Source organism: Felis catus, chromosome A3, assembly GCF_018350175.1.
Source record: "Felis catus isolate Fca126 chromosome A3, F.catus_Fca126_mat1.0, whole genome shotgun sequence".
In the NCBI taxonomy this organism is placed as follows: Eukaryota; Metazoa; Chordata; class Mammalia; order Carnivora; family Felidae; genus Felis; species Felis catus.
The window spans coordinates 120,537,189-120,560,197 of NC_058370.1; the positions used below are offsets into that span (position 1 = coordinate 120,537,189).

Here is a 23,009-nt window from a genome sequence, read left to right on the forward strand (position 1 = left end):
GTGTCCTCTCGCCCTCCCGCTCTCCGAGCAGAGCTGTTGACTTTTAACATTCCAGATGTTAAGTCCCGCTGGCTGTCAGAACTCACGCAGTCCGGCCCCTCTGCTTTTGCAAGCCAGACTCGGGGGCTCTGCCCTGCCGGGTGGGCTGCCCCTCCACCGCCCCGGCTCCCTCCCGCCAGTCCATGTAGTGCGCACTGCCTCTCCGCCCTTCCTACCCTCTTCCATGGGCCTCTTGTCTACGCTTGGCTCCGGAGAGAGAGTCTGTTTTGCTAGTCTTCTGGCTAGTTTTCTGGGTTATTTAGGCAGGTGTGGGTGGAATCTAAGTGATCAGCAGGACGAGGTGAGCCCAGTGTCCTCCTGCACCGCCATCTTCTCAAACTCCTCCATAGTGTTTTTGAATAAATCTCTGAATGGCTGCATTAGTGGGTGGTCTAGTTATAACACTATTTAAATTATCACAGTCTTCTGATATCATCATTTTAACAGTTTGAGTGGAATTGTAGAAACTTTTCCTCCCTTTGCATCTCTTTATCTTCCCCCATTTATGATTGTCTTAAAATTTTCTCAATATACCTTTAGAACTGCATGAGACAGTGTTTAATCTTTGCTTAACTGTCACACATAATTTAGAAAACTCAAGAAAGAAGGAAAGAAAGCCTGTTATATTCACTCATATTTTTGTTTACTCTGATCTTTCACCCTTTGCTGTATTCCATACTCCTTCTTCATCATTTCCTTTCTATTTAAAGAACTTCCTTTAGCCATTCTCTTAGCATAAGTCTACTGACAACAGATTCTCTCCTAGTTTTCTTTGATTGAGATTGTCTCAATTTCCCATTTGTGCCTGAAGAATATTTTTTCTTGTTATAGGGTTCTGGGCTGATATTTCTTTTTTTTTTTTTTTTTTTCAGCACTTGAAAAATAGTGTACTTCTTTCCTTTGGCCTCCATGGATTCTGATGAGAAATCTGCCCCTTTGGCTACAGAGAACAGGATTTTGTTGGGCTTTTATTTGTCTGTACCCATTGACATTTCTAAGTTGTACTTCTTCAGTTACATATCTTAGATATATGAGGCAAAAGAAAATCCAGGAAACTTACCACTGTGTCATTCATTGGGCCTCGAGGTCCCTAGCTTATCTGCTTTCTTCTCTCTACCTTCCAATGTCTTCTTATATAGGTTTTATATATACCACTCGGGGTTTTTTACCTGTACTTAGCAGGAAGAATAGGGAAAAGTGTATCTACTCTATCTTCCTGGAAAAAAAATAATAATGTAATGCCTGTAAAATCTTCCGTCTTGTGAATATACCCAAATATATAGGTAAAATGAATTATTTTTTTAATGTTTATTTAGTTTTGAGAGAGAGAGAGAGAGAGAGAGAGAGCAAGCAGGAGAGGGCCAGAGAGAGAGGGGGGCAGAAGATCCAAACAAAGCAGGCTCCATGCTGACAGTACAGAGCCCAACACGGGGCTCGAACCCACAAACTATGAGATCATGACCTGAGCCAAAACCAAGAATCAGATGCTCAACCGACTGAGCCACCCAGGTGCCCCTAAAATGAAATCTTTTTAAATGTGGAGGCTTATACTTTACAAGTATAGAGTACTGTCAGTGAAAAAAGAACAGAAGTTCTAGATTACCACAAACTTGACACAGATTCTAATTACTGGAAATGCTAGAATAAATCTTAGATTTCTTCAAAGTCATAAAAATGGAGAGTTAGAAAATGTCTGAGAATTAATGTGGTCCAGCTTCTTTCTGCCCATTGTAGGATTTCTTTCTGTAGCATTCCTGATCAATGGCCATCATTCATTCACCTCATACCAATATGCCAGTTTCTGTATTGGCTACTGGTAATACATAGCCCCTGTCCACATGGAACATAAATATGTCAGAGCACAACATGTTGAACAAATGACAGATTGCTTAGGAGCATTTAATATCCAGCCCTAGTTTATCTGGGAGGACAGGAAGTCTTGTTGAAGGAAACAATGTTTATATTGACCATTGATGGATACGTAAGGATTACGTAGATTGGTGGGAATCCAGGGATGGTACACGGGATAGTTTTGAGTGGTACAGACTGAATAGTTTGGAGAATGAATGTCTCTAATGATGGGGTCACACTGCTTCACAAGTTCATCCTTCATAGAGTTAAAAACTCTAGATTAACGGCTCCCTTATGAAGGCTGCCTTCCTTTGACGTTCAGTATTGATTCTGGCCTTGTTTTTGGAGCAACATACTGAGTCTGTGCTTCTACAAGAGAACTTTCTAATATTTGTTAATCTGGTCTTTTTCAGGTAAAATATTTTCTAGTCCTGCCCCAGCTGGGCCTATCAGCATCCTTTGTGGGTAATTTCTAGTTAGTTGATAGGGAGCTGGGGACCGAACATAACATTCCAGATTGTCTAATGAAAAACACTGAGTGTTCCTTTACTTCCTACCATTAGACACCAGACTTCCGTCAATGCAACCTGAAATTATAATAGCTTTTTTTCAGCAGCTTAAAAAGATAGAAGCATAATTAATAGAAGCTCCTTGAAATTACCACTTCTGAAGTACCTTTTCTCTGAATAGCTTTGATTTCTCCTTTTTTGTCAAATAGTTGGCTGGCTGCAGCTCAAACCCTCCTTTTTGACAAGACCGAAGCCATCTTCTTCCTAAGTCCCAAGCTGCCCAAAGTATACTTTTGCTCAGCACACACCTGGTTTTGAAGCACCCATAACCATTCTCATGATCCCTGACTTCCCCCAGTCCTTGAGGCCTGTCCTCCATTGAAGCTTCTGTTGTCATCTGTCCTCCAGACAGGTTTACCCAAAGGGTCTGCTGAGAAAGGACAGTCGCTTAGAGTGTGAGACAGCACTCTCCGAGGAAATGTCAGAGAGGATTGTGAGGGAATGGCGGGCCTGTATCTTACCAGCAGTCCTGCTTCCACTGATGTACACAACTATATTCTGGGGCTTGTTGGTAGGAGTTACATGGTTTATAGAAACCTCTTGAGGCCCGAGTGATATTAAACTAGCAGCTTTCTCTGACCTATAAGCTGGAAAGTTTGCCATCTTTGCTTTAAGAAATAATCCCGATTCCCTTAGCATCCTATTTAATTAAACTTCGGATGCAGCAAGACTTCCAGGACTAATATTAGAAAGCTGTTTTGGGAGATGAGAATAATAGAACTATAGGGGACCATTGAGGCATCGACTTTGACCTTTTCGTTTTTACAGATGAGGAAACGAAAGCTTGAGGTCATAAAACCACTTACTCAAGATTACAGAGGTAACTAGCTGCTGAGCCCAGACTTGAACTTGAGTCAGTTGAAAGAGAAATCCGTGGGGCTTGCCTAAGTCTCTGTTTACACACAAATCTCCCTCTGGATAACATCATTTGCATCTTGGAATTCGTTCCTTTCCCCTTTGGCCTCTACTTTCATTCCTGACATTCAGCTATTCTTTTTTATTTTTTTTAATGTTTATTCATTTTTGAGAGACAGAGAGAGACAGAGCATGAGCGGGGAAGGGGCGGAGAGAGGGAGACACAGAATCTGAAGCAGGCTCTAGGCTCTGAGCTGTCAGCGCAGAGCCCGACGCAGGGCTTGAACTCACGAACTGCGAGATCATGACCTGAGCTGAAGTTGGACACTGAACCAACTGAGCCACCGAGGCGCCCCCTGACATTCAGCTATTCTTGATTTAAAATGTCTCAAGTACTTTCACCTGCTAGGCCCTGTTGGCGACACAAAGATGGACGTATCAGGATGCATGCCTTCACATTCTTACAGTCTAGTGGGGAAGGCAGCTGTATATGCTACCAACTATAAAACTAGACAGGAAGTGATAACAAGCGCTACTAGAAGCACAGAGCCTGTGGTGTTTCAGGGATGAAGAAGTTAGATTCTGTTTGGCAGGGGTAGGAGGTTAGATGATGAGGCACGGGCAGAGAAAAACTACATGAAAGATACGGTGTTATAGCTAAACTTGAAAGATTGAAGGTAAAGAGGTGTCTGTTTCCAGGTGGAATTAGGTTTGGGGAAAGAGAGATTATCCTGTTTGAAGTGCAGCAGGTAGGAGGAGGGTAAGACTGGAAAGTTGGTGGAGGACTGATCAGAAACTTTTAACGTCAATTAAAAGAATTTGAACTTTAGGAGGTTGGCAGTAGGGAAACACTAAAGAATTTTTGAACCAGGGCTTTCAAAAGATAAATACACAGTATGTATAATGTTGCTGGGGAGATTACTTAGAAAATTCTTGGACTGGTAGTCAAAGATAGTGTAATGTTGGCAAGTGGAAATGGAAAGGAAGTGACAGGTGCAGGAAATATGGCAGAGGAAGCTTCTACAGGATTGTTTGTCCCTGATGTGCAAAAAGGCAGAGGAAAGCAGCAAAGGTTAACGCTAGGCTTTCAATCCACGTGACTCAGAGAATGGTGTGCCCCTATTATGACTAGAAGTTCAAGGGAAGGAAGAGATTGGGAAGGAGTAAGATGGAGGCTTTTCTGTTGTACACATTGAACTTGAGATTCTGGCAGGACATTCAGCTGGAAGAGTCTAGAGCTAATTGGAAATGCAGGTCTGCGAGAACAGATGAAAAGGCTCACCTTGCAGGATCTCGCAGTTGAAACTGTGCAGGTGGCTGGTGTTGCTGAGTTGGGAGGAAGGATGGAAGAAGAAAGTCTGAGGGCCCGGGACAGGATTTGGGGAAGGATGGTGGCAGGCTGGAGCGGGAGCAATGGAGAGAGGAGGAGTTGGTAAAAGACCAGTTAAGAACCTGGAGAAGGTGGTGTATGGGAGCCAAGGCAATATGAGTTTCAGGGAAGAAGGGAGAGGCCCGTTTTCACTACTGCGGGCGGGCTGAGGACCATGAGGACTGGGGAGAAGACTCTTGCTGTTCATCACTTTACATTCTTTATGGTTTTGTTGGTCTTAATTGTAGAGGATAGCTTCTTCTGTTTCTGCAAATTAGTAGGCATAGGCAGTCTTGGTTCAGGTGTCTATCTGTACTCAGAAACCTAAACTTCATGCCTGATGTGTGTAAGATGTCTTCATTTCTTACCGCATATCCAGCGTGAGTGCGTATATACTGGAATTCCATGAGAAGGTGGGTAATGCGTGGCCTCTGTCAAGGTTCTTACTGGAATTTTGGCTGAAACCCCCAATCTGTCAGTGTCGTTCCTCACCTACCCCACCTGTCATGGCCTCTGCCACGTCAGTGTGTCCTGTACTTCGTGCTGCCTCTTCCTAGAGTTACGTACATAACCCAGAAGCGAGACACCGTTTCTAATAAAAAATATCAAAGGAGGACAATCAGAATGAATGTGAGGAAGGAAGGAGGAAGGTGCTTATAAACACTGTTTTCCAGGCACCATTTAGGTGATTTGCCTTCAGTATCTCATTTAATCCTCATAATAACCCTGTGAAGTAAGTGGTATTGTCCCCATTTTACAGATGAGGAAACTGAGATGCAGAGAGGTTAAGTGACTTGCCCAAGATCACACAACTAGTAAGTAAGTGTGAACCCAGATCTGACTCCAGAGCCTGTGCTCTTTCCCATTACATCACACTGAGACTCTGAGTTCAGAGTTCTAAAGTTGGTGTGCAGACCCAAGAGTCATGGGGAAGCTCTGCCTGATGTTCTGGGGGAGCCAGCTTTGGGATGTGATGTATAGAGGTCTGTGCCTATTGCTGACGCTTATGTCATTTTTGCCTTAAGTTCTTCATTGTTCACTCACTTTCTGGTTCTTCCTAAGAAGAGCTTCACTCTATGGAATTTGTGTTATTTTAAGGTCTACTAACAAGAATTAAAGATTGATTGCCTCAGGGCGCCTGGGTGGCTCAGTCAGTTAAACGTCCGACTTCGGCTCAGGTCATGAACTCGCGGTCTGTGGGTTCGAGCCCCGTGTCCAGCTCTGTGCTGACAACTTGGAGCCTGGAGCCTGCTTCGGATTCTGTGTCTCCCTCTCTCTCTGCCCCTCCCGTGCTCATGCTTTGTCTCTCTCTGTCTCTCAAAAATAAATAAACATTAAAAAAATTTGCCTTGGGGTGCCTGGGTGGCTCAGTCGGTTAAGCATCCAGCTTTGGCTCAGGTCATGATCTCGTGGTTTGTGAGATTGAGCCCCATGTCGGACTCTGTGCTGACAGCTCAGAGCCTGGAGCCTGCTTCAGATTCTGTATCTCTGTCTCTCTCTGCCCCTCCCCCCTCAAAATAAAATAAACATAAAAATTTTTTTTAAATAAATAAAAGAAAATCGAAAAGATTGCCTCCAGGGAATGGAACTCAAGGTGAGGAGGGTGGGGCAGGAGGCTGTTGTTTTCATCACAAGATGAAAACTAGGCTTGTACTAGGCTATTTTTGTTATCATGTTATTTTGATTTTCTAAAAAGCCCCTTAAAGACCAGTAGATATTGAGATATAATAGCAAATACTATGACTACACCAAAGAACACACTTTGTTACATTCATGACTGTGAGATATATTCTTATAAAATCACAAAACCTACAATTTGTGCACCTGTTCTTTTATGTGAAGGTTCGTAATGAGTTTTACAAGGATACACAGGGTGTAATACTGGTCTATGATGTTGGGCAGAAGGACTCCTTTGATGCCCTTGATGCTTGGCTGGCAGAGATGAAACAAGACCTTGGACCTCACGGAAACATGGAAAATATTGTATTTGCAGTGTGTGCCAACAAGGTAACTGCTTTGGAAATGTTTGCTCAACCTTCTGAATTCATTATGGGAGGAGTGTAGCTCTGAGTTTGGGGGAAGAAATGAAAAGAAGTCCTTATTCTATGATATAGGAATCAACATCTTTTCAAAACCTATGTCCCTAAGACATAAAGAATAAAACCACAAACTCTGGTGTACCAGGATATTTATCCATTTTCTTCTGGTGCCATACTTGGGGAAGGGTATTGGTGACTGAGCAGGATAGGTAGACCCTCTGAGTAGGAGGAGTTTTCTCAAAGGAAAAAGTGGGAAGTGTGGGACAGGCACTTGCCATTTTGCCACAGAATATCAGTCTGTGTTCAATATTAGCAATTTTTTTTGTCCCTTGTGGTCCGTATAATTGCATATACTAGTGCTGGGGGTTCCTTTAGGAGTGGTTTTTGCTTCAAGAAAGAATTGATGAAGACCTCACTGGGCCTGTTTTAGTGGGTCATGTTTGGGGTCTTCTCTCTGTCCTACAACTTCCTATTTCAGATTGACTGTACCAAGCACCGCTGTGTAGATGAAAGCGAAGGGCGTCTCTGGGCCGAAAGCAAAGGGTTCTTGTACTTTGAAACTTCAGCACAAACCGGAGAAGGAATCAATGAAATGTTCCAGGTAAACTAGCATTGTTTTGTTTGTATCAAGGCTGACCATGCCCAGTTTTAGTTTAAATTATGAGAAACAAAAATGTAATAGGAATTTGTCATTAGAATAAGCTTGGTCTTTCAGAAGCTGGTGAGAAAAAGAGAGAAAGAGGGAGAGAGAGAGAGAGAGAGAGAGAGAGAGAGAGAGAGAGAGAGTGTGTGTGTGTGTGTGTGTGTGTGTGTGTGTGTGTGTGATGTCTGCCTGCTGACTACAGACCTGGGTGATTGTCAGAGTTACTATGGGAAATTCTTCAAAACACAGATTTCTGGGCTCTAGACCCACCAGAAGCTTAGTGCTGTGATGGAGCTCAGGAATCTATATTTTGAAAAACCTTTCTAGGTGATTCTGATGATCATCAAGTTTAACGACAGTTATTATATACTGACAGTAGAACAAAGATTTTCTTTAAAACTGCCTTTGGGTAATGGTGTTACATTTGCACGCATAGTTATGTGGAAGCATTACTTTGGCAAAATTGCCTTGCCAGAGTGAATGTGTATGGTGCAGCTAGAGAATAGGGGACTGTCATTGCAGAGTCCAGCCAGTCACACATAAAAATAAGGTCTTACCCACCAAGTAGGCGATGGAAGGATGTACTCATATTGCAACCTGAATGAATGGTCATTTTTAAAATATTACTAATCTTGAATCATTTTAAGGGAATGAAGCTTTTTAAAATAATAAATTATAAAGTCAACTCTTAATTACAGATACATTTGGAGGTAAGTGGTGGCATGAATTATGCATTTTTTCTTATGAATATATCTGATATTTTGGGAATTTTTAACATTTCAAAGAGTGTAGCTATACTGTAACGAGTTGTTCTTAATTATTGAGTGGGATTTTATTTAATCTTTTATGCTGAATTTCTTTCTCATAAGATGTCACCGCCCCTACTAGAAGACAAGTTTCATCCTTGGCTGACAGGCTGAATTGGGCATCAGTAGCTTCTATTTCAAGACCAAATAAGGTTGATGTTGGCTTGCCACACTCTGTATCCCATTTAGCACATGGTCCTGTGTGAGTTTGTACCTATTCATGTGCAGTAACGATGCTTAATCATTTGAATGGTATTTTATCATTCTGGCGAAGTTTACGTGTTTCATCTCATTTGAGACTCTTACTGTATGATGGGTATTGTTCTCATTTCCGATGTGATAGTATCTAAGAGTAGTAAAGTGACTTCTTCAAGGACTATAAATAATGACTGTTGAAAATTAAATTTCTTTCAGCACTTCAAGGGCGATGGTCCATTCTTTCCTGGCCTGTGTTGAATCTCATGAGACGTCAGCACCCATTTTTACTCTTATTCTTTTGTACATAATGTGTTGTGTTTTTTTCCCCATCCAGCCACTTTCAAGAGTTCATCTTTGGCTTTTAGCATGTGGACCATGTGCCTGGGTGTGGTTCTCTTTATATTTGCCCTGCGTGGTGTTTCTTGAGTTTCTCAGATTGCTAGGCAGGTGTTTTTCACCATTATTTGTTCGAAAGTTTTTTGGCTCAGGGTGTCCGGGTGGCTCAGTCAGTTGGGCATCAGATTTCGGCTCGGGTCATGATCTTGCGGTTTGTGAGTTTGAGCCCCGTGTTGGGCTCTGTGCTGACAGCTCAGTGCCTGGAGCCTGCTTCGAATTCTGTATCTCCTTCTCTCTCTGCTCCTCCCCTGCTCATGTTCTCTCTCCCTTTCAAAAATAAAGACTAAAAAAAAATATATTTTTTAAGTTTTTTGGCTCTGTTTCTACTCTTTTCCTTCTGGGACTCCAGTTACATGTGTATCAGACCATTTGATTTTGTCCCACCGTCCTTGAGGCTATGTTTATTTTTCTTCCCTTTTTCTCTCTTTTTCAGATTGCGTAGTCTCTATGGTGACAGTGCACAGAGTATGAGATATGAGCAGGATCAAAAAATAGTTTTCACTTCAGACAACAAAAAAATAGGCAAAGAATCTGAACAATTTACAGAAAAAGCAATAAGCATGTGAAAAGACACTCCACTTCACTTAAAATTAAAGAAATGCAAATTAAAACTGTGTGACACATGTAGGTTTGGCAGAAGGGAAGCTGTATGATTATGCCCCATAGTGACAAGGGTGTAGAGAAATAACACTGTCAGACACTGTGATGGGAGTGTAAACGGCACCGTTTTTTTTTGTATGAAAATTGTCAAAATCAAAAATTAAAATGCCCGTACACTGTTATTTAGTACTTCTGCTTTTAGGAATTTGTTTTAAAGCAGTATCTCCACAAGTGTGTGGAGATACACACACACTCACACACACACACACCCACACGCACACACAAAGTATTCACTAAAACACTGTGTGCAGTAGCAAAGCCTGGAAACAATAGCCTTGTCTAAGAAAATAGGGAGTTGGTTAAATAAATTAAGATATAGTCACACAGTGGAATACTGAACAGTCATTAAAAAGGAAGAAAGTGTCTAGAGGCAGCTGGAGAAAGGGCCCAAGGTCTATTTTTATGTGAAAAAATGCAAGGAGCTAAGCAGTATGTTTAATCTGCTCTCTTTTATGTAAAAATTTAGTGTGTAGATGGAGGTACTGGTATTCTGATAGAAAATTTTTCTGGAAAGATACTCAAAAAAAATATTAACAATGGTTACTTCAAGGAGAAGAACTTGAGGGACAGAGAGACATAGTTTTCATTTTACACTTTCATTTACCATTTGAATTTTTCTAACGGTATTCATCTACTACTTTTTTTTTTTAACATTTATTCTTTTTTGAGAGACAGAGACAGAGCGGGGAAGGGGTAGAGAGAGGGAAACACAGAATCTGAAGCAGGCTCCAGGCTCTGAGCTGTCAGCACAGAGCCCGATGCGGGGCTTGAACTCACAAACTCTGATATCATGACCTGAGCCGAAGTCAGACGCTCAACCGACTGAGACACTCAGGCGCCCCTCATCTACTACTTTGTAACTTCAAGTATGGTTATTTGAGAATAGGATTATGAGCCATTTAAATTTTATTGCTTATACTTTTGTGTTCTTAAAAAAAATACACAAGCACACGCACACACATATAAACATACACAGTAGGATGAAAGAAAAAAAATCTTCCAAACTATATTTGCTTTATGGTGAATTTTAAGAGTTATTGGAATGTATTAAAATTCTTTAAGTTATGCTTAAAAGGAATTCCTGTTTTCACAAAGTCAGTTCTATTCTGGGATGCTCTCTTTTTGCAGACTTTTTACGTATCCATAGTTGATTTATGTGAAAATGGCGGGAAACGTCCTATCACGAATAGCAGCGCTAGTTTCACCAAAGAACAAGCAGACACCATTCGCAGAATTCGAAACAGTAAGGACAGTTGGGACATGTTGGGAGTCAAACCTGGGGCCTCAAGGTAAGCAATGCTCTAGGATATTAGTGCTGAGTGCTATCAGTTGTCAGTATTATAGGTCCGGTACATCTTCTTGTAATTGGCTAGAAATATGAAGTTTGTAGAAATGTATTAGATTATGTTATAACTCTTCTTCGCTGAATTAACTGAGTACCAGAGAAACAAAATAGAGGGCACAGTTGCCTGATGAGGGAACTTTGTGGTGTATTGCATAAAAACTTTCTGAAACAGCATGCTCTGATTTTGTCTGTGTTGAAAAAGAGCCTACAAGCAAATGTAACCTTCAAAAAAAACACCTTACAAAATCATAGAGCTTTAGAAGAGGAAAAGAACTGGGGCGCCTGGGTGGCTCAGTCGGTTGAGCATCCGACTTCAGCTCGGGTCATGATCTCACAGTCTGTGAGTTCGAGCTCCGCATCGGGCTCTGTGCTGACAGCTCAGAGCCCGGGGCCTGTTTCAGATTCTGTGTCTCCCTCTCTCTCTGCCCCTCCCCTGTTCATGCTCTGTCTCTCTCTGTCTCAAAAATAAATAAATGTTAAAAAAAATTTTTTTTTAAAAAAGAAGAGGAAAAGAACGTTAGCAGCTTATCCAAACATTTCATTTTATAGGTGAGAAAACTGGGATTCGTGAGACTAAACACATGTTCAAGGACCCTAGGCTGATTCTGTCTCTTTTCTACTGCACTTAAAATACTGCTAGGTCCTCATCTGTGTGTGAATTTATGTTAAATGGTTTTATTTTTAGCCAAAAGAAATATTTGGGAGGAAGAGAAATACAATCACTTTTCTTTGTTGCTTGTGTAAAAATAAATCCTTGTTCAGTATGGTTATATAACTTTTAACAATATAACGCTTCTGTTACTGCACATATTATAATTTTTATTGGAATTATAAGGGTTCTCGGATCTTTTTATTTTATACCATAACTTTTCTCCCCATCCTTCTCCCTTTCTACTTTTTCATCTTTATTCCCACAAAAGAAAACTACATGCTGAAATGCCTTCTTGGCACCAATAGCATTAAGTTTCTCTTTTCCATTTTGGTCTCATAGCACATCTTCGAGTCTAGAAGGCAAGAGGGGAGGGGGAGAGGAAGACAGTAACTGGTCACCGTGACTTGCCAGGCATTACTGAGGAGGCTTTAAGCGCCTGAACAATTCAGATGGTCCCATGTATATAGCTCAATTAATTGTGCCTTTTAAATGTCCTTTTGGATTTCCATAGTCTCCTTCTAAAGTCTTCCGTTTCACCTCCAAGGGATATCGGCTCTAAAATTAAGAAACTCTACTTGTTAGTTAACTTAGAACAGGAAGGAAAAATAAAATTTGGGTTCCTTACTTATTTACTATGTTAATTGGAATCTACCAAAATTTATAGGACCTCCTTAAGTTCTATACTGTTAATCAATATAAACATGTACTTTTCTTATCTTTGTTTCTCTGGGTCTATCAAACAAATTTTATATGGCAGTGAACACATTTCAGAGAACCTATAAGCCGTTTTTAAAGGTATAAAGAGTTTTATTGTCTGTTCAGTGATGTGTTTACTATTCTTGAACTTTAAGACAATTTTCATTTTCAGTAGAATTAATATGTTACTTTGTTAAAAATATTTAATATATTTTTTATTTTGGAGAAGAATTCTGGCAATTCAGATTTCTTCAGAGAGGGAAAATAGGATTTTTGTTAGCTAATATCAAAAGTAAAAAAGCCCCGCGCATGTTTTAAAACAAGAAAATTGGGGACTCGTCTGAGAGCAGAAAGCGAAAAAAGCCTTACAATACATGCCCCCAGCCTGAACTGTTAAGATGACCCTGTGGCCTCAGTCTTTCCAGGTGGACACAAATTTTCCGTCACCTGCAAGATAATCAAAGACCATCTCTAATTCAGAGAGCCAAATAGAAATCCTTCTGATAAAAAAGGAAGGAGAAAAACTAGGGCATTTGGGAAAGCACCACATTCAGGCTTATAGGATAATTGGAGCCCTGAATTACACAAGGAAGGTGGGAAATAAAACCATCTGGTAAGCACAGAGCTAAACCTGGCCAGAGGAGGCGCCGGGCACTTAGAAGCGTCTGGAGCCTGACACCAGAGGATGCTGAAGAGCAGGGAGAGGGGCATGTGGTCTCCAGGCTCCTCCCCAGCCGGTCCCTGCTTCTTGAAGAGCTCCGAAGCCGAAAGAGCCCTCCTGGAGCTTTCCTGGCCTTTGCGGACACATTCTGTGCTGCTCCTTTCCTCTCTGGATTATGTTCACTTCTCTCCTCGGTAGCTCTCAGGTACTCCTCTGCAGCGTCCCTTTCTTGGTCAATGGTGTGACCATCTTCCCTGAGCCTGAGTTCCTGTGACCCTGGAACTCCTTTCAGCCCATTTTCTGACATTTTCTCCACCCGTACATCCAGCTCATCATCTGCTTCTGCCAACTCATAATGTTGTCTCTCGTCTTCGCTTGTTTGTCTCCACAAACACCTTGATCCAGACTCTTGGGACTTGTGCTCGGGTTATTGTGACAACCTCCTACCTGTCTCCCAACTTCAAAAAACAGCTTTCTTAGCACCCTTTTGTCACGAAACACCTACTGATGTCATTGTTCATCAAATCCACTTTTTTGTTGTTTTAGTTCCAAGGCCCTTCTCCTACTGACCCCTGCTTCCTGACCAACTTTGTTTTTGTTACCCCCCAGCGGTGTCCTCATGGAACTTCATGCCGTGGCCCTGCTGTTCCTAGTCTTTGCCAGCTCTCTCCCAGTTGCTCTGTCTTTCCCCACCTTCCTTCAGAACCCTGTTCCAGAGGCCTTCCCCAATCGCCCCACACCCTCATCGTGAGTGCCTGCTGGGTACTGCGGACCTTTTCATCGGATCTTTCTCTTACCAAGGGCTTTCTTGGTGTTTCCATACTCACTTCACCCTGTGTTTCTTTTTCTACTTTTATGTAACGTATTACTTATTTGTATATTGTTGGTCTCCTAGTCCTTTAGTCCCCCTTTTGAGAAGAGGTGGTCATTATTTGGGAGATACTTTCTGCAAGAGTTATTATGGAACCCCTGACAGCCCAGCTGCAGGGGGCGGGGGCTGGCCTGTGGCTGACACAGAGCTTTGCTGCTCTCTCGTAGGGATGAAGTCAACAAAGCCTATCGGAAACTCGCTGTGCTGCTTCACCCTGACAAGTGCGTGGCGCCTGGTAGTGAAGATGCCTTCAAAGCAGTTGTGAATGCCCGGACAGCCCTCCTGAAAAACATCAAATAGGAAGTAAGAGACACAGACAAGTGTGGGCCTCACGTACAAACTGACTCTCCCTAGAAGGGAAATAACCAACATGGATTTTTTTTTTCTCCACAAAATCCTACTGCTTTTTTCACCCGTGTTGTCATTTGTAAATTAGAAATCGAGGTGCCTGTTACCATTTCGCAGACATTTTTCAGAGCGGTGAAGAGAACCGAGCACCCCTTGTACACTGTAGTTCATTTCATATTTCCAGGTAATCTGAATTTTTTCCCTTTCATTTGTAAGCTCTGTATTTGTAGCATCCCATATGCACTTCACTCAGGAAAGTCCGTGAGGTTTCTGGAGGGAGGAAGGAGGATAGGAGAACACTTACACTTTTTCTTTTTTTTTTTTTAAAATTCATCAGAGAAGGAAACAACAAAAACAAGGAAACAATATCAAAAACCCCCAAAGTTTGGTGGAACCTCACAAGCGAGTCGTTCCTTAGGTGGTATTTGAACCATCGTTCAATCTATAATTAATGAACTCTTGACAGCCCTTTGGAAGTTTGTGAGTTGAGGTGATACAGTTCTGAGTTGAGCAGCCCTTTCAGCACCTGCAGTCTGGTCCCCTTCTCCAGCCACCAGGGGGAGGGACGAGCTGGTCCTGAGAAAGAAAGGGCCGTGGCAGCCACGAGTTCTGGCTACACTGGCTGCTCCTGGGCTTGGCCCGGATCTGAGGCCTTTCTTTCGCCATGGACTTGGGCACTGGTAGTGGTAGGGAGTATTGTGCACCTAGGAATCAGGAATCTGACCCCAAACAGAAGTGCTTGCAGGTCACACTAGAGCTTGTGCACATATCCCCAAAGGGCAAGGCCAGAGGCAAGGCCAAAGGGCAAGGCCACCCTGCTGGGGCTTGTCTGATGCCCGGCGGTGAAGCCCCCCTATGAGGCTTATGCCTTTTCTTGTTTCTGCATTGTCTGCCCCGGATAGGCAGGAAAGGCAGGGTAGTCCCCCACGAGCCGTGCCTCGTCCTCACTTCCTCATCTACATTAGCTCCCCTTCTTCCTCTTCTCTTCCTCTTATTTATTTATTTATTTTTAATATACCATATCTGTCATTTTTCTCTTCTTGAATCCCTGGCTTTTGGCCACTGCCTCCTCCAGCCTCCCTTACAAGCCTTGACCTTACAGCCCTCCCCAGCAAGTCCTGGTTGACCAGAGACAAGTATGGGTCCTTGGGGTGGTGGTGGAGGGAGAGATCTGAAGGCCTGAGTGGAAAGAATCTCTAATTTTTGCTTTGGCTCCATATTTCTGAATAGTGATAATTTTAAGCTACAGATTATGAAAACTAGTTTCACATAGAGAAACACATTCTTTTGCCATAGTCTCCTCCTCAGTATCCAAGGAATGGATGAAGATCAAGTATATCGAGACTGACCATTCTTCCAGAGCTTACCGAACTAGTCTCACTATTTGACCCATATTATCATCAATCTCGGTACGTTACTCATATTGTTAGCTGTGACCACCCTGCACTAATTGGGGCTTTAGGGTACATAAAATTTTAACGTCTGTGAATTTTAAACAACTATCCCATATTGACCACCAAACAGCATTCACCTTCTACCTAAGAAGAAAAGCCAGTTTGGTTTAACTCAAGCCCTTTGCAGTCTTCTGGATTCTTCTCTCCAAAGCAGCTTCACTTTGTGCGGCTGCACTAGGGCTGCATTGAGCTTGTTGTCTGGAAACCAGAGCATTGTTTTCTAGTATGACTTTTCATCTTGGTGATATTGAAAACGCTTCTTTTTTTTACGAATTGAGTTCGATATGTGATTTCCTGGGGATTTTGCTCTGGACTTTTAATTTTAAATAGCTTCCAGGACTGCAGAATTCCAACCCAAAATTTTTGCAAATTTAAATTTTGCTTAAGGCCTTCATCATGCCTAAAGTAATTAAATGTAGATGTATTCTTGCAACAGAATTAGAGTCATGTAAACGAGGGATTGTGCATGGTAGTGTCAGCCGACATTGACGTGACAGCTCAGAGTATGTAGCCCTGTGTAAAGCCTGTGCCGGGTTCATCACTGTTACTGAAGACCAGACTGGTCACCTCATTCAACTACGTTGTGCAGATGAGCAGAGAGGTCTTGTGCTTCCATTCCTATACGAGTGACTTGTTGGAATTTAGCCTGATTTTGGTTCTTACGTCTTGGAACTCAGTTCCCAATACCTTCATTATTCATGTGAAGGGTGGCCGTGAACGACTTCATTTATGTAAAAGAAAGAAGAGAAGAAAGTTAAACTTCAGGGTCCTAGAATTGGTCCGAGTGCCATAATCCTCGAGTAGAATATTAAGGGATAATAAAGCATGATTTGCAGTGCAAAGGTTTTCAATACAAACTTCATACAAAACTTCGTAGACCTCTGTGCATTAATTTAAATTCTTGGTATAAACGTGTACTTAATAGTTCAACTTGATTAAAGTCCTTCAGCCTTGTTAGTCCTTCATTTAGGATTTCAAAATACATCGGTGAGAGTAACAAGTAGCAGAATCATTCCATCGGCTAAAAAAATTTGATGGAGAATTTCGTTTTTCAGAAAAGAATGAAAAGTTTCGAACAGCTCTTATTAAAGAAAAGCCATTACCTCCACGTCTGAGTCACCAAGAATTAACAGTTTTAAAGCTTGTTAGAAATCCCTTGAGGCCTTTCCAACTAATTGCCCATCCTACCTAAGCACTTTAACATACACCCTCCTGTGTCCCCCTCCTTTTCCCTTCGTGCTTCTTTTGAATTGACGTTCTCAGCTGTCAACACTTTTTTTACTCCAGCTCATCACTTCATTTCTTCACACAGATGTGTCCTTGGCTCTGTTAGCCTGTTAGCTTAAAAGTCCAGGCCTAGAGTATCGTGCTGCTACCCGGGATAAATTGCTGTAATTCTATAGGTTGCACACTATTCTTTAAGGCTTACATTTACCTCAGGAAACTTACCCTAGTATGTGCTCATGCATTGAATTCTCAACTGGTAAATAATTTCTTTATATCCATGAATAAGCCAGTACCTAGTTCACTGTTAGTTAAAAGAGCCATAGATAAGGCAGCTAAGTTTCTGAAAGAAAGCCAGAGTACGTAAGCAGCCCCCAGGAGCCCTGAGTCAGTAGCGCAGTGGCTGCTCCCCAGAGAACAGTGACCCGGGGGGTGGGGGGGTGGGGGGGGAGGGATTTCAGTCCCAAGTTAGAAAGGGTGGAGCCGTGTGCAGATTGCCTCTGACAGTGACAGTGACAGTGCCCTTCTCAAAAGTAATTTCTGTAGGCGCTGGAATGTCACTCCCTTCTCCGCTGCACTCCATCTAGCTCACTCTCAGTCTGCCAACGTTTTTGTAAAACTTTGGAAAATGAGTTTAGCTGCGAAATATAGCTACCCACCTTCCCTTGCAAGTTTTGCAAAGTGAAGAAAGGTTCACACTTCTCATATTTGGTACTTAGCACAACTGTAAGACAGTAATGTTTGCACATTGGTTTTTCCATTAAACATTTCTAGAAAAAACACAAAGTTTAAATTTGTGATGTGGGTAAGTTAGATTGTGTCTAACAAGCAGTGCAATATTAAGCCGTGCCAAAAAGGCTCTGTTGGTGAAATGACTTGTTGGCAGGTCGGACGGCGTGGGTTAGTGCCCTGCGTTGATTTCCCACGGGGCGATCGTCCCCTCTGACTGTGAATGCAGAGTCTCTAAAGAAACCCTTTGCTCTTACGAGGTAATTTACATATTTGCTTTCTGTCGAAATAACTGAAAATGTTAGATCCAACAGTTGTTTATGTCTTGTATAGAGAGTGTCATATGTATTTAAGTTGTGTATTTTTATAAAATAAAGCCAAAAATCAAACATCGGTCCGTGGGCTGCACTTACTTGTCGAGACACTGGTCTTTCCTGTCTAACGTACTAGCCTAGAAGCAGTCCAGTCCCTCACCAACTGAGACCTTAGAGCAGACATCCTGCCTGAGTTTCCAGTTGGTAAATGGAGGAAATTTTATTCATCAGTCGTCAGGCAGTTCTAACCTTGTTAAGTTATGGTAAAAGTGTTCGGATCTCTTAAAGATCATGTTTGCCTTTTTCATTCAGATGAAACTGTTATCCTATTTTAATAACTGGTCCCTGGAAGCAAGAATCCTTAAGTAATAGACTGTTGTGAACCCAGAATTTGAAAGGGGGAAGCCTGGTAGGGCCAACCCACAGAAGGCGGTGTATCTCTGGAGCTTTCAAACGAGAGCTGTAACACTGTATGCTCTCACCTGAGAATGGCCGCCACTGTTTGGGGGGAACTGCTCTGCCCTACATACTGCTAGCATGCTCGAAAGGGGAGCTACCAGATTCTCCAGTGAACCACCCTTGCTCCCTAGCCAGTCCATGGGATGGGAATGTCACCCCAGCTGAACCCACTGGCATCCTTCTCTCAGTTCTGATTGGAGTTAGGAAAGCAAACTTCCTCTCAGGAGAGGAACGTAAGATAGGAGGAGTCCTGCTGATGCCGGCGACCGTGATTCCAACGTCATGGAGAAAATTTTGAAAGGATGAAGCAGACGTCCTTTTTAAAAATGTTTTATTTATTTATTTTTTTATTTTTTTTTTTTAAATTTTTTTTTCAACGTTTTTATTTTTATTTTTGGGACAGAGAGAGACAGAGCATGAACGGGGGAGGGGCAGAGAGAGAGGGAGACACAGAATCGGAAACAGGCTCCAGGCTCTGAGCCATCAGCCAGAGCCTGATGCGGGGCTCAAACTCACGGACCGCGAGATCGTGACCTGGCTGAAGTCGGACGCTTAACCGACTGCGCCACCCAGGCGCCCCAGTTTTATTTATTTTTGAGAGCGTGCAAGCAGGGGAAGGGGAGAGAGAGAGGGGGACGGAGGATCCGAAGCAGGCTCCACTCTGACAGCAGTGAGCCCCATGTGGGGCTTGAACCCACAAACCATGAGATTGGGACCTGAGCCAGAGTCTGAAACTCAACTGACTGAGCCACCCAGGCGCCCCCATAAAGCTGACATTCTTAAAGACACAGAGTCCTGGTCCCCGAAGTGTCCTGGGCTGGTTGTCCTTCAAACCCATATGCCACCCCAGAATGCGTCCCACAAATCTCCAACCACTGCATTGTGCTTAGGCTAGTTGGAGTTTGCTTTCTGTTAATTGGAACTAAAAGAATATTAGAAGATAGTAGACTTCAAGGATTCTAAGCAAGGATGAGAAAGCTATGGTCTGTAGACTGGTACATTTGGTAGGTGTATTACAACATTTATATATTATAATATATCCAATTACTTGATGTTTCTCAACTGGAGCCTTTGGCTAGGTCTTAAACCAATAGTAGCCAGTCGTAAACTTAAAAGAAAAATTAGGTTTATTCAATTCGTCTCAGGGTCAATTTAAGAAGCAAAATTTTATCTATCAGGGGCACTTGTAATTTCTTAAATTTCCTTAAATTTTAAATTTTTTTTTTCAACGTTTATTTATTTTTGGGACAGAGAGAGACAGAGCATGAACGGGGGAGGGGCAGAGAGAGAGGGAGACACAGAATCGGAAACAGGCTCCAGGCTCTGAGCCATCAGCCCAGAGCCTGACGCGGGGCTCGAACTCACGGACCGCGAGATTGTGACCGGGCTGAAGTCGGACGCTTAACCGACTGCGCCACCCAGGTGCCCCAAATTTCCTTAAATTTTAAAGTATTCACTTGCCATGCATGTATTAAGCACCTGCTATGTGTCAGGCCCTGTTCTAGGCACTGAGTACATAACTGAGCTCAGAACCAGCAAAACTCCCTGCGCTATGGCACTTAGTGCTCTAGTGTGCTGTGTGTGTGTGTGAAGTTTTGAAGAAAGGTTCTTTTTTTTCTATAGGCTTATTTGCTATAGGTTTGTTTCTAAAGAGGCAAGTTTGCACTTTTTCAGAAGTCTTCAAGATATGCAGCTTCTGATTGCTTCTATATACTGAAGATCATGTAGGTTGTTTAAAGCCGTATTAAGGTTTTTTTGGAGAACTTAATCATTATCATACAAAGTTCAGTTTTTCATATTGGACTGGAGGAAATAGTTCCAGACTTAAGGAGGTTCTTTATATATGTTTTATGTCTATAATTAATGTATTCTTTCAAAGCAGTTGATAAGGTTGTATTTATTTGGAGGGAAAATGTCTAGAATTTAAGTTGTTTTAGTTAAAATAACGTGTACCTCGGGGCGCCTGGGTGGCGCAGTCGGTTAAGCGTCCGACTTCAGCCAGGTCACGATCTCGCGGTCCGTGAGTTCGAGCCCCGCGTCGGGCTCTGGGCTGATGGCTCGGAGCCTGGAGCCTGTTTCCGATTCTGTGTCTCCCTCTCTCTCTGCCCCTCCCGCGTTCATGCTCTGTCTCTCTCTGTCCCAAAAATAAATAAACGTTGAAAAAAAAATTAAAAAAATAAAATAAAATAAAATAAAATAACGTGTACCTCTAACATCCAGTTAAAATTTTGATCAGTTGACTGTTGTAAAGGATGCTATGACTTCAAGAAAATTATTCTCCCTGCATCCAAAACAGTTGGTTGTTAGTGATCATTATAAAGTCAACAGAGGCAGCCCGTGACAGCATTTTACCGAGGCAAGAGAAAGTAAAAGTCTTCTATGATCCAGAGAAATTAAGATGTGAGGTGCCTACATGCCTCAGATATCGGAATGTGAACATTCGGCTAGTTTCAGAGTATGAGCCAAAAGGTTAATAAAGTAAATACTAAAGAGAGAAGGCATCTCAGTGGTTCCAAAGGAAAATAAAATGAAAGAAACTATCTCCATTCTGAGTAGCGAAGGAGCAAATAGAAAAGCCCCAAGTCAGTGTTTGTCAGATTTTTTTTTATGGACAGAACCCTATATTCCTTTTTTTTTTTTTTAGATATGGTAGCTTTTTAAAAAAAAATGTATTATTATATTTTTTATTTATATTCAAGTTAGTTAGCATCTAGTGCAACAATGATTTCAGGAGTAGATTCCTTGATGCCCCTGACCCATTTAGCCCATCCCCCCTCCCACAACCCCTCCAGTAACCCTGTTTGTTCTCCATATTTGAGAGTCTCTTATGTTTTGTCCCCCTCCCTGTTTTTATATTATTTTTGCTTCCCTTCCCTTATGTTCATCTGTTTTGTATCTTTTTTATTTTTTTATTTTTTTTCAACGTTTATTTATTTTTGGGACAGAGAGAGACAGAGCATGAACGGGGGAGGGGCAGAGAGAGAGGGAGACACAGAATCGGAAACAGGCTCCAGGCTCTGAGCCATCAGCCCAGAGCCCGACGCGGGGCTCGAACTCACAGACCACGAGATCGTGACCTGGCTGAAGTCGGACGCTTAACCGACTGCGCCACCCAGGCGCCCCCATCTGTTTTGTATCTTAAAGTCCTCATATGAGTGAGGTTATATTTGTCTTTCTCTGACTAATTTTGCGTCGCATAATACCCTCTAGTTCTATCCACGTAGTTGCAAATGGCAAGATTTCATTCTTTTTGATTGCAGAGTAATACTCCATTGTATGTATATACCACATCTTCTTTATCCATTCATCCATCGATGGACATTTGGGCTCTTTCCATACTTTGGCTATTGTTGATAGTGCTTCTATAAACACTGCGATGCATGTGTCCCTTCGAAACAGCACACCTGTATCCCGTGGATAAATGCCTAGTAGTGCAATTGCTGGGTCGTAGGATAGTTCTGTTTTTCGTTTTTTGAGGAAACTCAATACTGTTTTCCAGAGTGGCTGCACCAGTTTGCATTCCCACCAGCTGTGCAAAAGAGATCCTCTTTCTCCACATCCTTGCCAACATCTGTTGTTGCCGACAGAACCCTATATTTCTAGTGAACTCCAACATGGGATCCCTGAATATAAAACATCTAAGAGCAATGTTTTATGAGGATAAGTTTGTAAGTTGACAGTTTTAACATCACTCCTTATGAAAGCAACCAATCAGGCAGTTCTGCCTCCCAAGGCAGATGGCAGGGTTTCCCCCAGAAGATGAATCCCCATGCCCTTCCCTCCTGCTCACAAACGCTGGCTGGGGGAGCACCTCACCCAAGAGGGTGATCAGCCTCCAGGAAACACTGTTACGAGCTGCTGTCAGGCAGTCTGTACAGCTGGCAGGCAGGTCAGGGACTCTGATGACCTTTTAGACCTAAGGGAAAGCACCATGGCTTTGTGCAGCGAGGCAAAGAGCTGAGCTGCAAGTCCTAAGAAATGAACAAGACTTGTAGGGGCTGCGGCTCCCGACAGAAGAGGAAGAAAGAAAGGCCAGATAAGAAGAGGCAGAAGGCTGGGGTCCTGGGAAGGATAGTTGGAAAGATCCTAGATACTAAAAATTATTAGATATCAGGGAATATTAGAAAGATAGCCACAGAGAAGTGCTGGTAACAAAGACAACCAAAGGACTTTTAAGAAGACGGTATGTTTTATTATGTGATCACCATTTTGCAGATGAGAAAACTGATGCTCAGAGAGGTTAAGTGACTTGCTCCAGGCCACGCAGGAAGCTATTCAAATCTGCTTGCCCAGCTTCAGAACCCAGGCTCCCAGTCTATGCTATCAGCCTCAGGATCAAAATTTTAAAATATTCTGCTTTACACTCGTAAGTAATATTGTACCCTCTTGTACCATGTTGCTTAAATGAAATAAATAGGTTGTATTTTTTTTTTTTAAGACCATGAAGGTACAATTTTCCTTGTAATGACACAAGTTTATATCCTACATGTGTGCACGGGAATGAAGGAAACTTCTTTCTGAGGGTGTGCAAGCCAAGAGGGAGTTAGCATGGCAACTTAAGTAAACAGTGTGTTAAAATGTGGAATATAGGGGCGCCTGGGTGCCTCAGTCAGTTAAGTATCCGACTCGGCTCAGATCATGATCTCGCAGTTCGTGAGTTCGAGCCCTGCATCAGGCTCTATGCTGACCGTGTGGAGCCCGCTTCTGATCCTCTGTTCTCCTCTCTCTCTGTCCTTCCCCTGCTCGCGCTCTATCTCTCAACAATAAATAAACATTAAAAAAAAAGAAACAAACCCAGAGTCCAAAAAGAATAAAACAAAACAAAATGAAA

The 23,009-nt window shown here is 42.4% G+C and overlaps 1 protein-coding gene across 5 annotated transcripts in view; it reads left to right on the forward strand.

Moving 5' to 3' along the window:
- The window catches only part of DNAJC27 (DnaJ heat shock protein family (Hsp40) member C27), a 38,996-nt gene extending 16,456 nt beyond the window's left edge, over nucleotides 1-22,540 (forward strand). For 2 of the 5 annotated variants that reach the window (XM_006930438.5, XM_003984435.6), the window contains exons 4-7: nucleotides 6,526-6,690; nucleotides 7,201-7,323; nucleotides 10,554-10,714; nucleotides 13,818-17,798. In XM_006930438.5, the coding sequence (XP_006930500.1) occupies nucleotides 6,526-6,690; nucleotides 7,201-7,323; nucleotides 10,554-10,714; nucleotides 13,818-13,950 (582 nt within the window). In that variant the 3' untranslated portion in view covers nucleotides 13,951-17,798. Of the gene's footprint in view, nucleotides 1-6,525; nucleotides 6,691-7,200; nucleotides 7,324-8,234; nucleotides 8,928-10,553; nucleotides 10,715-13,817; nucleotides 17,799-22,393 lie in introns of those variants that run through there. The other 3 variants (XM_045054855.1, XM_019827828.3, XM_019827827.3) reach the window with 3 other exon arrangements.
- The last annotated feature ends 469 nt before the right edge of the window (nucleotides 22,541-23,009 follow it).